The sequence below is a fragment of the Eleginops maclovinus genome, chromosome 11, assembly GCF_036324505.1.
Source record: "Eleginops maclovinus isolate JMC-PN-2008 ecotype Puerto Natales chromosome 11, JC_Emac_rtc_rv5, whole genome shotgun sequence".
In the NCBI taxonomy this organism is placed as follows: Eukaryota; Metazoa; Chordata; class Actinopteri; order Perciformes; family Eleginopidae; genus Eleginops; species Eleginops maclovinus.
Genome location: NC_086359.1, coordinates 20,144,693 through 20,157,915, shown reverse-complemented (window position 1 = coordinate 20,157,915; position 13,223 = coordinate 20,144,693). Strand labels below are relative to the sequence as shown.

The following is a 13,223-nucleotide window of genomic DNA, read 5'->3' as shown; positions in this document are numbered from 1 at the left end:
GACATTTCACGTAATATAATATCTTTAATACAAAGATGTTTATTTACTTTCTGTTGATTTATATAAAAATGGTGATTGCTGTAAATCAACCTCTGCCATGCTGTTAGAAGTCGCCCTCATGTCCTTCATTTTTCTTGCAGGGAGACTTGAATGGACAGAGAGGCTTGGTGCCCTCTAACTTCCTGCAGGCCGTACCAGAGGAAGCTCCTGCTCAGCCGGCACCAGAACACAAGAAAGAACTTCAGGTGGCCGAGCGTTTCTACCTTTCTAGCATGCAGGACTGTGTATGAAACAGTCTGTGACTTTCTCGTCTTTTCGCACTCATGCATTGCCAGCGTCTGGTTATTTTCTGATCTGTTTCTTTAACCGTGCCCTGTCGCCTTTCTTTCGCCCCACTGTTTCCTGCATGGCCATTTTACAGAAGCAGAAACGAAGTGTTCACTTTGAAACCTGATCGTAAGTGTTTTTAGAGAGGACAGCAGCAGCTCAGCGACCACCACTAGTCTCCCCCGTTCACTCCCTGTCTGTGTCCTCTTCCCTCCAACTTAACTGTACTTCTGCACCCCTTCTGTCCGTGTAGAATCCTGCACCTTCTGATGGTTTTAGGGTATCTAAAAGTGTGGTCTCTTCCTTTGTGGGTGCCCTTTCCTTAGGTTTCCTTTTTGTGTTATAATTTTAAAGCATAACTAAATAAATATAGCATTCTAAAAGTCTGACTCTCTTCCTGAAGGATACCTGCACGACTTCTACAGAGCCACAAGATCCTGGGGCTTCCACCCTAGAAGAAGCTTTGCCCCCCCCAGCAGAACCTCCTCTCCCGGACCCAGCAGAGCACACAGAGCTGCCACCCAAACTGGCCCCCACTTCAAGCCCAGCGTCAGACCCTTCTCCGTCTCGTCCTCCTGCAGCATCAGTGGCCTGCTGCTCCCCTCCGGCCCCCCTCCCTGCAGACAGCCCAACAAAGACAGACTGCTCCCCACAAGGCAAGAAGAAGAAAGGCTTTTTCTCCAAAGGCAAGAAACTGTTCAAAAAGCTGGGATCCAGCAAGAAAGAATGAGTCAGCATGTCTGCCTCAGAATACTCGCGTCACATTGAAAGCACTTTTTCTATCTTCACTGTTAGTCTCAGTTTCTGACGCTCCGACCGTCAACTATACTACTTTTGCCTTAGAGCACTGCTAGCAGCTGTTAACTTTAAACTACATCAATGTACCGCTTACAGCATCACACGGCATGTCGATGTGCATGTTGAAGTGTGCGAATATATCCTCTAAATACTACCTAACTATCTAAGCATTTGCAAACGTACAACTCAATAGGCTTTAACGATCTATATCAAAGACGTGTCTCTCAGTGGATTGGATTAGTTTAGACAAATCTGATACAGAATGAGATAGAACAGCAGACACACAGCTGATGAAATATTGAAGTTCATTTTCACTTCATTTATTTAAAAGCAAACAAACAGAATCAGCAGTCTCTCTTCTCCCTCCGTGTGACTATAAAGAATGCACTATCCATCCTAAGCGGATGAATTCTAAATGTCTTTTTGTGCGTCCCTCACATGTGTTTCTTGTCTTTGAGAGTATTTATACTTTGTACAGAACATGTTATTTATTTGTGTACATTGCAGGAAGTGACATCAGGACAGGAGGTTAGTCATTTAGAGCGGTCACTGAGAGTTATGATCCAAGTGTAGTTAATGTATTCTTTAGTATTGGGCTTTGAGGTTAGTGGTTATTGAAGGTCAAGTGTGTGTGTGTGTGTGTGTGTGTGTGTGTGTGTGTGTGTGTGTGTGTGTGTGTGTGTGTGTGTGTGTGTGTGTGTGTGTGTGTGTGTGTGTGTGTGTGTGTGTGTGTGTGTGTGTGTGTGTGTGTGTGTGTGTGTGTGTGTGTGTGTGTGTGTGTGTGTGTGTGTGTGTTGTGTGTAAACGGGCCTAATGGTCACATACTATGCTAAAATGATATAATATATCTTGATCAGTAGGCTGCTCTGTTAACGAAGTCAGCTGCAACGAATGTTTACCATCAAACCGTTATTGAATAACGAATTAACCGTTGGCATGACCATCACAGTTTCTTACAGCCAACAGTGTTGTATCATGACATGACTTGTTTTGTGTGACCAACAGTTCAAACCCAAACACATTGAGTTTTCTTTAATATAGGACAAGGAAAAGCAATTCTCAAAGTTTGTCCTTAAATCAATCAAGTCATTTGCCTAATTTTCTCTCAAGCGACTATCCCAGGGGTTTCTAAAGTCTGAAAAAGCAACTACTGACTAGTTATCAAATATCTGTAGCAGAGTAACATACAATATTCCCAATAAGATGTAATTGAAAGTATAAAGTAGCTTAAAATGGAAGTACGCGTCTGCAACATCAGCCCTTATTTGTTAACATTGTAGTTATTAAACACCATTTTAACACTTCCTGTTTGAAGTGTAGCCATGATCTACCGACAGACATCACTGCATCACTTTGATACTGAAGAATACTTAAAAATGAGGTGATATGATTTCCTGTGATTTCCAACAAGACATCTTGAAAACCTCTGGACTGATTTGACCAATTGAGTAGTTATTGCAGCTCTTACAGAAGAGCATTAATGCGATGATTAAGGAGAAAATAAAAAGGACGAGGAACCTGTTTTTACATTTTGTGGATAAAAGATATCTTTAATTGATAAACATTGAACTCTTAGAAATAAATCTGAATAATTGCTAAGCTGCATACATTGAACATCTGACTTTATTCTTGACATATCAACCTTATTCTGACTTCAAATATTTAGAGCACAATGTCCTCCCTTCATGATTTTTGTTGTCAAGCAGTGTCCTCAATGCTAGTTACATTAACAAACATAAGATTTATGTAAAAAATAACTGACAGCAACACTTAGAATCCCATTTAAAGTTCAATTATTTATATAACATATACATATATAACGGTTGACTCCGAACGTTAGCATCATTAAATGAAAGACTGTTTGGTTGAAGCTAAATGACACGCCGTTAGCATTATAGCATAGTGTGCGGTATTCCAACACGTATCAGGACATACTGTATCTTTTAATGGTTAGTGACACCTTTACTCACACTAAGGAGTAGTTTTGTTTGTGCGTGTGCGTGTGTGTGTGTGTGTGTGTGTGTGTGTGAATGTGTGTATAGAGCTGGCCTTAGGATATAGTTTGTGAGTCAGTTACAACACACTCTGATTAGATCTGTGTGACAAATAGCTGTTAGGTAACTTCTCAGGTTTTTCCTTGTAGTTTTCTTACTAACGCTGAGCCACCTGTTGACTCCAGCTGTCATTAAACTGCAGAACATGCCAAAATCTTAGGTGCTTTGCCTGTTACCGTAGCTTCAAAGGAGCGAGTGACAGCAGCATGGAGATAAAGTGGAGTATGTAGAATTAGATTTTTGAAGATTAGGCCGAGTTGGAGGAAAATAGTTCTTATTTACTGTCGTGAATGTTTTAAATGTCTTTCTGTGTTACATAAAGGGAGCATGACGATGCCAAGACACTTTAGATGTGAAATAGCCGGGATAGAGGCAAGACTGAGTCTGTACTGTATTTCAATTTGTTTTCTAAGAGGGTTGCTCAAAAAAGTTGCCGAAATGTACAGCGAATATTTGTACTGCTCTTGTATTTGACGGCCTTTTAATGCACAAGTATTCCTCTACCTGCTGTGTAGTGAGTAGGCGCTAGCTCCCATGTAGGACGGATTTTAGCTCAGTTGATCATATTTAGCCTTACAAGAAGACCTTGTTTAGTCTTTAATCTGTTGTTTACAGGATGTTTATTGACTGCATGCATACCAATGTCATACACATGTTCGGCCTTATTTATGTCACGGTAATATTTATGTTTTCTAGGCAGACTCGTCTACAATATTTGAGTTGTAGATCGTCAATGCAGTGGAGAAGAAAGTGTGTATATAATGAACAGTTGTTGTGGTATATTTTCATAAAGCGCGGGACTCTTTTTTTCCCGTCTTCCCTCGACCTGCGTCATTGTTTGAAAAGTGGAAGATGGACCTTTTTATATAAATGTAATGTTTTTATTACCCATCTGTAAATATTTTTGTTAATATGGTTTTTCAGATTATTATTTTTTTGCATGTCGATGGAGGAACAGTAACTGAGGATGTAGGACACAGAGGACTTGAAATTGTGATGGTTTGTTTCAATATGGATCTTTTTACAGGAATAAAGTATGTATATTTTCACAGAAAACTGAGTCTGTAATGCATGTGGTGCGACTGGAAAAAAGAAGATAACACAAGGTACGTTTAATTTAATTTTATTGCATTTCAAACAGATTATACATCATAGTTATCTTTTTTTTTGTTACCAGAGAAATTGAAACTAATTTGAGGTGCTAACTTTGCCGCACGCCACCCGCCGCCCATGTGAACTGACTGGAGGCAACACTCTGGGCGATGCGAGGCCTTGTGAGACAAAGCAGCTTCCTCTTTTTTTCTCACTTCCTGTGCGGCGGGCCCTCACACGCGGGGCCTCTCCTCTCCCTGAAGCCAACAGTACACTCATCCATAAAGTAGGAAACACTACACTTTGGCGAGGAGTTTAGTAGTGCTTTCTACTTTATGGATGACTGCACTGTACATCCATCGCTCGCCGTCTTCTTCTTCTTCTGCACCTGCACTTGCAGCTGCACACACACAACCCCCGCCCCAGAAAAACTTCTACACCAAACTTAAACCGCAAAATGCACACTTCCTGGTTCAAAACATTTGCATACATGGTTTCCCGAAAGCCGGTTCAAATGGAGGTGCTCTTATTATACATGACAAAAATCATCCTCAAAGGCCCCAACCGTGTCTCTCAAAGTGCTGAGCAGTGAGGTGTTTGAGGACAAAGTCAGAACTTTCTAGAGGAAGCGCCATGTTGAGGAAGCCATTTTGGCTGGCATGACTAAGCTTTTCTGTCTTGAGCAACAGATCAGTTGGTATATTGAAATATTTAAGTAAGTCAAACAATAACTTTGATATTGAATCAAAAATCAAAAAGAGATCGGAGCAAATGAAACAAAAACAAACATTAAAAACAATGACATTCACAAGTTAGTAATACATCCAAAAAAGAGCGTTGAGTACACTTCAGTTCATATCAATACACTGTTTCTCTTTCCAGATTACAATTGGACTCAGTAAAGTCGAGTAAAATAAGCAGAGTTTATGAAGCTGTAACACTGTTATTATCTGATACATTGAAATAAATGTTCCCACGTCGTTACAAATAATTCTAGTATCATACACGCCATGTCGTCCATCATACTTTACCTCATCCCTTGTGTCTTTTCTCTAGTTTGAAGCGGCGGCGGGTGAGCAGCGGCCTCGCAGATGTCTGCTGTCTGTCCAAGGAGAGGATGAATTGAAGAAGAAGAAGTCGTCTCCTTTTGAAGCCTCCACAACCATGTGATGCAACCACAGGAAGAGGTCTAACAGTCACTCTCTTTCCTCTTCCGGCTTCACTCTCTTGCCTTCTGCTGCCGCTTTTTTATAAAACGCCGACAGCAACTGAGAAGATCATTTTACGATCAAAGTGACACAAACTGAACGGGAAACAAATACAGAAAATTGGGTTTCTTTAATGCCTAAAACATCTTAGATTTCACCTAAATCCTTTATATTTCTTAATCACCTGCACAGCCAATCCTTTTAAGGCTTAAGTTGAGTTCATTTTGCCCATGATGCTGTGCTGCGAGGGAGGATGTCACTTACACTCATGTAGACTTTATTCAGTCTGCAGAACAGTCAGGTGTTTAGTTGTGTTATAAGCGAGTCATAAAGAGATTACAACACACACTGTAAGGAGATATGTAGCTTTCCCATCAGGGGAACCTACTTATACATTTATACTCCCTTTAAGTCCCATTTATTAACCGTTTCAGTACTTGAAATGTTATATGGAATAAGTACATAAACTTGAGTGCTGTATGTAGGCACCTGTTTCTTTTCTATGCAACTTTCTTCTTCAGCTACAAACGGTTCACAGACAAATTATGTACTTTTTACTCCATTACAATTTTCTGACAGCAGTTACTTTGCAAATTCGAACTAGACTGCTGCTTCTTCAACTTTTTGGCTTAAAACAATTTGAAATGTTTCTCATATTAGCTGAGAAACTCTTCTATCATCGTGTAGATCATATAGAATATGAATTACTGTACATTAAACTACCTAACGGAGCATAAAGGAGTTACAATTAGCACAAACTTAAAAATCTACCTCAGTAAAAAGCAAAAAAACACTAATATCAATCCAGATATGTCATATAAAATAGTAAAACATTGATAGCGAACATTTTACTGCCCAATGACAACGTTTACATGTCATCCTTCAGGATTAAATAAGCTTTTGAGAGCAGGACTTTCACATAGCATTTTCCCAGTTTAGTCATTTTACTTGGGTTTTGCATTGATGTAAATAAGAGTTCCATTCATTAATATACACATATTACTCATTTTACACGAGCAGGGCTGTGCAGTCCTCGATGCATGTTTGCTAGGACTGTGAAAATGTGTCGAAAGAGGATCTTGTGGCAAATATGAGGAGAAACCATTAAGGGGAACAGATGTGCATACAGGCGTGTGAGAATATATTCTAGACTTGGAAAATATGAAACTATCATTTTTAATGTAGACCATTTCATTTAAAATCTTGTTATAAAAATGAATATGTTGGGCGACATTTCCGTTGCTTCTCTATTAGTTTCCAAAAGTGAAAGGCCGCAGGTTTCACTTCCTGCTGAATCTCTGAACGTGGGGTTTCTTGTAATGCTAACCTGGGGGGGGGGGGGGGTGTAGCTGCACTGTATGTACAGTTTAAATGCATCTTTAAAACCTTTAAAACTCTTCAATTCTACATTAAAACAACTTTCCTCTTCTAGTTTGAAATCAGATCTAGGTCGGTAAATAAATATCTTAAGGAATGCGACACAACACGTTGGTTTGTGTCAAGAAAAGGAACCAGTATGTTAAAAATACTGCAACTATTAAAAGTCCTGATTACATAATCCTGCTTGAGCAAAAGTACAGAAGTATATCACCAACATGTAATCAAAAGCAGTATCAAAGTGAAAGTACTTATTCAGTAGTTTAATACTGTGGTTCATACCAAGAAAATACATTGTGCTGCTCAAATCCCTTCATTTTTATTTGGCTTTGAGCTGTATTTTGAAAGGTTCCCCACTGATATGATCTCATAGACATCTAAAACGTCTTAAACTAGACACAAGCAAAAAAGGCATGTAAAACCTCAATGTGATAAGCAACTTTGTCTGTTAAATAAATATAGTGGAATGCAATATTTCCTCCAAACTGTTGTGTAAATTGCACAAGATATAAATACGTAGTGACTTCAGGGAACAAACAAAACTGGCTGAGAGGCTGAGCACAGGTCTGGTTGCCTTTTCGTTGGATCAAAAATAAATCACTTCGATCAAAAAATGTGATGAATAAATTTGGATTTTATGAAATGTGTACAGATGCATTGTATTCATAATCACAGTTATCAAAAGTAAAAAAAAGAAGACAGCGTCCCTCTCTTCCACACACACAGGTAAACAGGTGATAATATTCCCTACCAATCTATATACATTATAATATTACAAACAATGACCAATACTGAAGGATATAAAATACTACAAATCTTAAGCATAATTGAGTATTAAGCTCAGGTTCCAGATGCATTATCGCACAGTCTCCCGATGAGGATTTGAAAAAGCATGGGTGTGTATAGAGAAATATGATGCGGAGGTCTATAACTTTATTCCCATAAAGTCTGTTCCTGTTAGTGAGTCATGTAGGCTAAAGGCCGAGTGCTGATGTCATTTTGACGTCAATACCTTAAAGAAAATGGGACGTGGGAGTCCTACAGAGGGTTATGATCCATAAATGACAGGGAATGCTCATCACTCCATCCCTCTCCAATCACTTAGGACGTCACAACTAAAACATCTCTCACATGGAGTTCAAATATCCAGCATATGGTGTCTTTTAAAAGCAACCCTTTTTTTTTTTAACCTTCTGCCTTTGGATCTCCTGACCCCTGCCCCACTCTTCACTAATCCCTGCCCTCTTCACCTTATTGAGTCAGTGGGCTCCATGAAGAGCCGCAGGTCATCTGGCAGGCGACCCCCACCCCCCCCCCCCCCCCAGCCTCTGAGAGTGTGCCAATGGGGAAGTGATCCTCTGTCCATGTGTGTGAGGAGGACACTAAAGCCGGGCCCCTGATAGACCTTATCTCGGCCGGCAGCCATTTCCCCTCCCTGCCAGCTCCCTCTGCGCTCGGCCGGGTGTCACCACCGAGCCGCCCATAGGCTTATCCCCCCTCCTCCCGAACAGAGCCGCCAGCTCCACATAGGCTGCCTGAGCTGCTCTAAACCAGCTTCTGCAGAACACCAGGGCACGGTAGATTTACTCACAATCTGCACTAAGGGCACATTTTGTGGTCCTTTCCTTGAGTGCCTAAACGTTTCATACGTGCATCTGCTAAAAGGAATTTTCACATTAGGATTATTACTTTCAATAATTTCTAAATAAAGTGTCCAGGTGGGGACCTTGTCCCATTTCAGGTTGACATCAGTTCCACCAAAGAGAAATACATTCTTTAACTTTCTCACATGTTTTTGTTTTACCTCTGGAGTCCAGGCTCATTGCGATTAAATTTCAAGCACTCAGGGACTACTACACTTAAAATATGTTTCATATGAAACTGGACCTACCTAAGTGCCATACAGGAACCTACAATACAAAAAATGATTTAATCCCAGTGTAGAAATACTGTATTACATGTATGAGTCAAAATATTATTCAATTAGAAATACAAAAAATACAATTATTGAATAATGGATTACTGTGTACATTATTCATTTTGCAGCAAGACTTATTTGAATGACTTTGCATCAGCTGTGTAGTTTAATCTGTTAAAATACATCAATATCTTTAGCTGATTATATTATGTATTAATAATTGTAATGAGCATAAAGATGTCAAATTAATCTATTGGAGTTGAAGTACAAGTAGCAGAATATGGAATTGTCAAGTAGTGTACAAGTACCTCACATTTTTTCTCATACTGTCCGTGATTACATTTAAAAAGGGACTTTTTTCACCTGACAGCAGGAACCCTAAATACCAGAAAATAAAATGAAATAGTTAGTCTTTAGCAATAGTCACAAAATATTAGAAGAGCTCAAGGATATACAAATATTTACTTTATATGTTCATTAATGAATAGATGGACTCCATCTAAATGAAATTTCAAGGTCAAAGAGGTCAAATACTTTACAAAAATCCCCCAAAATGTTTCAAACTTGTGTAGCACTTTACAAATCAGTATACTATAAAGAAATATATACATTTTGTTTCGGGGGGTTTCCACAGCAATCAAAACAAAGTAGTGGCTAAATTGTACACAAACTGATATTTAAAGGGGGTAGAATTGCATACTAATAAGAAAATGTGTTAGTGATGATAAGAAAATAATATCAATATCAAATAATTGATATTTTCGTCCTATAAGGACATTACAGCAACGTGGGTAACAACACCTAAAGAATGTAAGTACTTCCACCACGGCAGGCGCACACATTTCACAAATAGTTACAAACTCAGGGCCTGGATGTGTCATCTGCGACAAAAGTGAAGCACAGGTTTTTCTGAAAAGAAATTGACATCCTTAAATAGGTCACGCTGTTCTCTGTTCTGTAGCTGCTTTCTAGTCTGCAAGAGACAGGAAGTTGGGTCAGCCTGATGCAACACACACAAGTTTGAGTGTGTGAGGCCTTCGCTTAATAATGTCCATCCCCCATGTGAAACGCATCCCCTTCACTTCCCTATCTCCACTTTTTTCCTCTCAAAGAGAAAAATCAAAACCTCCACTAGCATTTCTCTTATTTTAACAGAAGTCCCCAGGCAGCCGATGAACCTCGAGGCACACCTCATTTTCTGATCTAATACCTTCCATTTAGCTTTAGCCTTGACATATCCAAATAAGGGCAAAAGCCACCGTTGAGAGCACCAATGAGGCTGTGGCAGACAGGCCTGAGAGTGTGAAACCGAAGGTGTGTTTCCTTTCTTTTCGCTCTGATGCTGGTACAAACGCTCGCTGTGTCTAGGGCCCACGGGTGGAGCTGAAAGCCTTCCTGACTACGCCTGCTGCGGTCGTGGAGGTCTTGCAGCACTAAGACAAATTTCTCAGTTTCGTTTTTACTCGGCGGCTCTCGTTACATGCAGATTGAAAAACAAGTTTCAAATCCCCCAGAGAAAATATTGCATTGTAGTGTTGTTTCTAGTTTTACATAGCAGTAAAAGGGTCAAACTGCACAAATAAATCAGGTTGCATTCACCTAGACATGCACTCAAACTTACCAAGCAGCATGGAGGCGTACAGGCTGATTTTTCATTTGATTATTAACTGTCTCAAACCACTGGAGAGATTCTCAGGGCAGAAATTCTCTGTTGAGCTGGTGATAGAAAGACTGAGAAGAAAACTATACAATAAGTTTGTTTTTGAGTAAGGAAGTTTCTGATTTAGTGAATTAACTTTTTTCACATTGAAGGCGAGTTGCAGTTATTTCTTTTTGAAATGAATGAGAGTTTTATGAGCCCTGGCTTACTCATATTACCTTATAACATGATAGGGGTCAGCCAAAAATCTTTATAAAATTAAATGGAATCACTGTTTGTGTAGGGTGTACAATAATTCACCTCTGGCTAGCAGACAACTCACTGCTCCGTAGCCTCTCTTGTGAACTGGACTAAACATGCACACCTTCACACTTAACATTGTACATTTACATTATACTGATTTAATATTCCATTTCATTGCCTTAATTGTATATTTGTATATTTCTCATTTTTATTTGTATTTTTTAGTTCTATTTTGTTATTTGTTTTGCTTCTTTTTGTATTTGGCTGCTGCAGCAAAAACCGTTCCCAGTTTGGGATAAATAAAGCATTTCTGATTCTGAGATAAGGCATATAAATTAAACATAAAAGACTGAATAAATAAATAGATGTAACTATTAAATTCCAATAATAAAAAAAATGTGCTTAAGTTATTTTATCAAATAGACAATAAATAAAAGATCAATACATCAAGTGAATGAAATAACTATAATAAAGATAAAAAAATCAAAACATGGGAGAATAAAAGAAAAATAATGTACATGGGAAATGATTAGATATAAAGATAAATAAATTGTCACAGCTATAAATGTATTTTATGTATTTATTATTATTCATTTGGTAGTAGAGGCTTTTATTTCTAGATGTTGTTTTTATTTCAACTCAACCCATCATTATCAGAGCTACTTTAGTGCAACTCAGTGTCAGCTAAATGTATGAGAGATGTTTCCATTGAGCAGAAACGTTGTTAGAATATGCTTCTCATGGAAACACGGTCACAGTGTCACGGCGTGACAAATCTACATGTTCCACTCCTTCACATCCTGCAGTACGGGACATCTTCTGAAATCAGCTCTGATGCAGGAAGAAGCAAATATTTTGTGTTTAACACCTTGTTCTTCTTCAGCATCTGACCTAGCCACAGTTAGTTTCGATAAAGAGACACGTTCCATAAGAACACATGATTACATAGTCGTTAAAACAGATGCATTAAACTCTCTACTGACACTTTAACATGATTTAACATCAATTCTTTGTTCATTACAGTAAACGCAAAATAACTCATTTAGGTCATGGCACATGTTCATGGTATTTGAAGGTCCTCCTGCCATCTTTTTTGTTTAGGTCCATGTTATTTCACTGAATTTAAACTCCCTGCCAATCTGCTAATACATCGGAATTTATTTTTGTGATGGCAATAGGGCAGCTCTTTGAACCTGTTCTTTCTGATATCCAGAAAAAAAAAGGTTTTAATAGATAGATATATACTCTATTCAAAAATGATTAAATGATACAAATATAATACAATTAAAATGTGCATTAGCAGCAAGTATATACAAATTCACAATAGAAAATATATATATATCCCTAGAGCAGGGGGGTCCAAACCTTTTTCACTGAGAGCCACAGACAGATGAATATGCTAAGGGCTGGGCCAGAGGTCAGGTATAATTCCTCATATGTTAAGTTACAAGTTAGCAAAATCAATCAAATGTATAATGTGTGCTTGATACTTGAATATGCTTAAAGAAAACAAACAGCTCTCCATAGGGTGTTATTTATTTTGTTGGCAGCTCATTCCTTAAAACAGAAGCCAGATATTACTGATAATAAAGGGAAATATGAAGTGTATATTTCAATCTTGTTATGCAAATACGTTATTGGGCTTTTTTTTGATCAACTAAGATTTATTTGAAAAATGTTTTCAACTTTTATTGACAGATTTTTTTTGGAAAATGGGTCTTAACACACGAATAGTACTGTGTTATATATTTAAGAAGTACAATATAAAACAAGCACAAGTTTTAGGTGTGGGCCATGTTCCATTATGAAACCCTCTTTATTGGTCACACACAGTGAATTGGTCCTCTGCATTTAACCCATCTTAGTATTAGGAGGAGTGGGCAGCTATTGTACAGCGCCCGGGGAGCAATGGGGAGTGTCCGGTGCCTTGCTCAAGGGCAACACGGCAGGGCCCAGGAGGTGAACCTCTCCATGTAGCAGTCCACATTACATATTTCAAGTCTGTTCTGGGACTTGAACTGGCGACCCTACGATTCCCAGTCCAAGCCCCTACTGACTGGGCAACTTTTAGAATTTGCTGCAGCCCGATTCAACATGGAGCACGGGCCGCAGTTGGTCATCAGTTTGGACACCCCCCGCTAGAGTATATATATAAAACATATGTAAATGTTGAATAAATTGAGTACTCTATATACAGTATACAATATACAGTCTCACCAGGCTACAGGAATATATAGAAAACTACTTTGGACACATAATGGCATTGGATTGATACATTATTATAGTGCAAGTTGCTCTGGATTAATATTTGTATTATGTTTATGGATGTATAAGGTAGGATATCAGAAAGATTTTAGTTTGGATTACAGAAACACATACATAAGTGTGTGTGTGTGTGTGTGTGTGTGTGTGTGTGTGTGTGTGTGTGTGTGTGTGTGTGTGTGTGTGTGTGTGTGTGTGTGTGTGTGTGTGTGTGTGTGTGTGTGTGTGTGTGTGTGTGTGTGTGTGTGTGAGATTGCACAATGGTTGCTGTAATTCCCCCTCTT

General features: G+C 38.8%; 1 protein-coding gene across 6 annotated transcripts in view; it reads left to right on the top strand.

Annotated features, from left to right (window-relative positions):
- The window catches only part of LOC134872225 (RIMS-binding protein 2-like), a 65,653-nt gene extending 61,418 nt beyond the window's left edge, over positions 1-4,235 (top strand). For all 6 annotated transcript variants that reach the window (XM_063895426.1, XM_063895430.1, XM_063895429.1 and 3 more), the window contains 2 exons: positions 141-245; positions 731-4,235. In XM_063895426.1, the coding sequence (XP_063751496.1) occupies positions 141-245; positions 731-1,057 (432 nt within the window). In that variant the 3' untranslated portion in view covers positions 1,058-4,235. The remainder of the gene's footprint in view (positions 1-140; positions 246-730) is intronic.
- Positions 4,236-13,223: the final 8,988 nt, after the last annotated feature.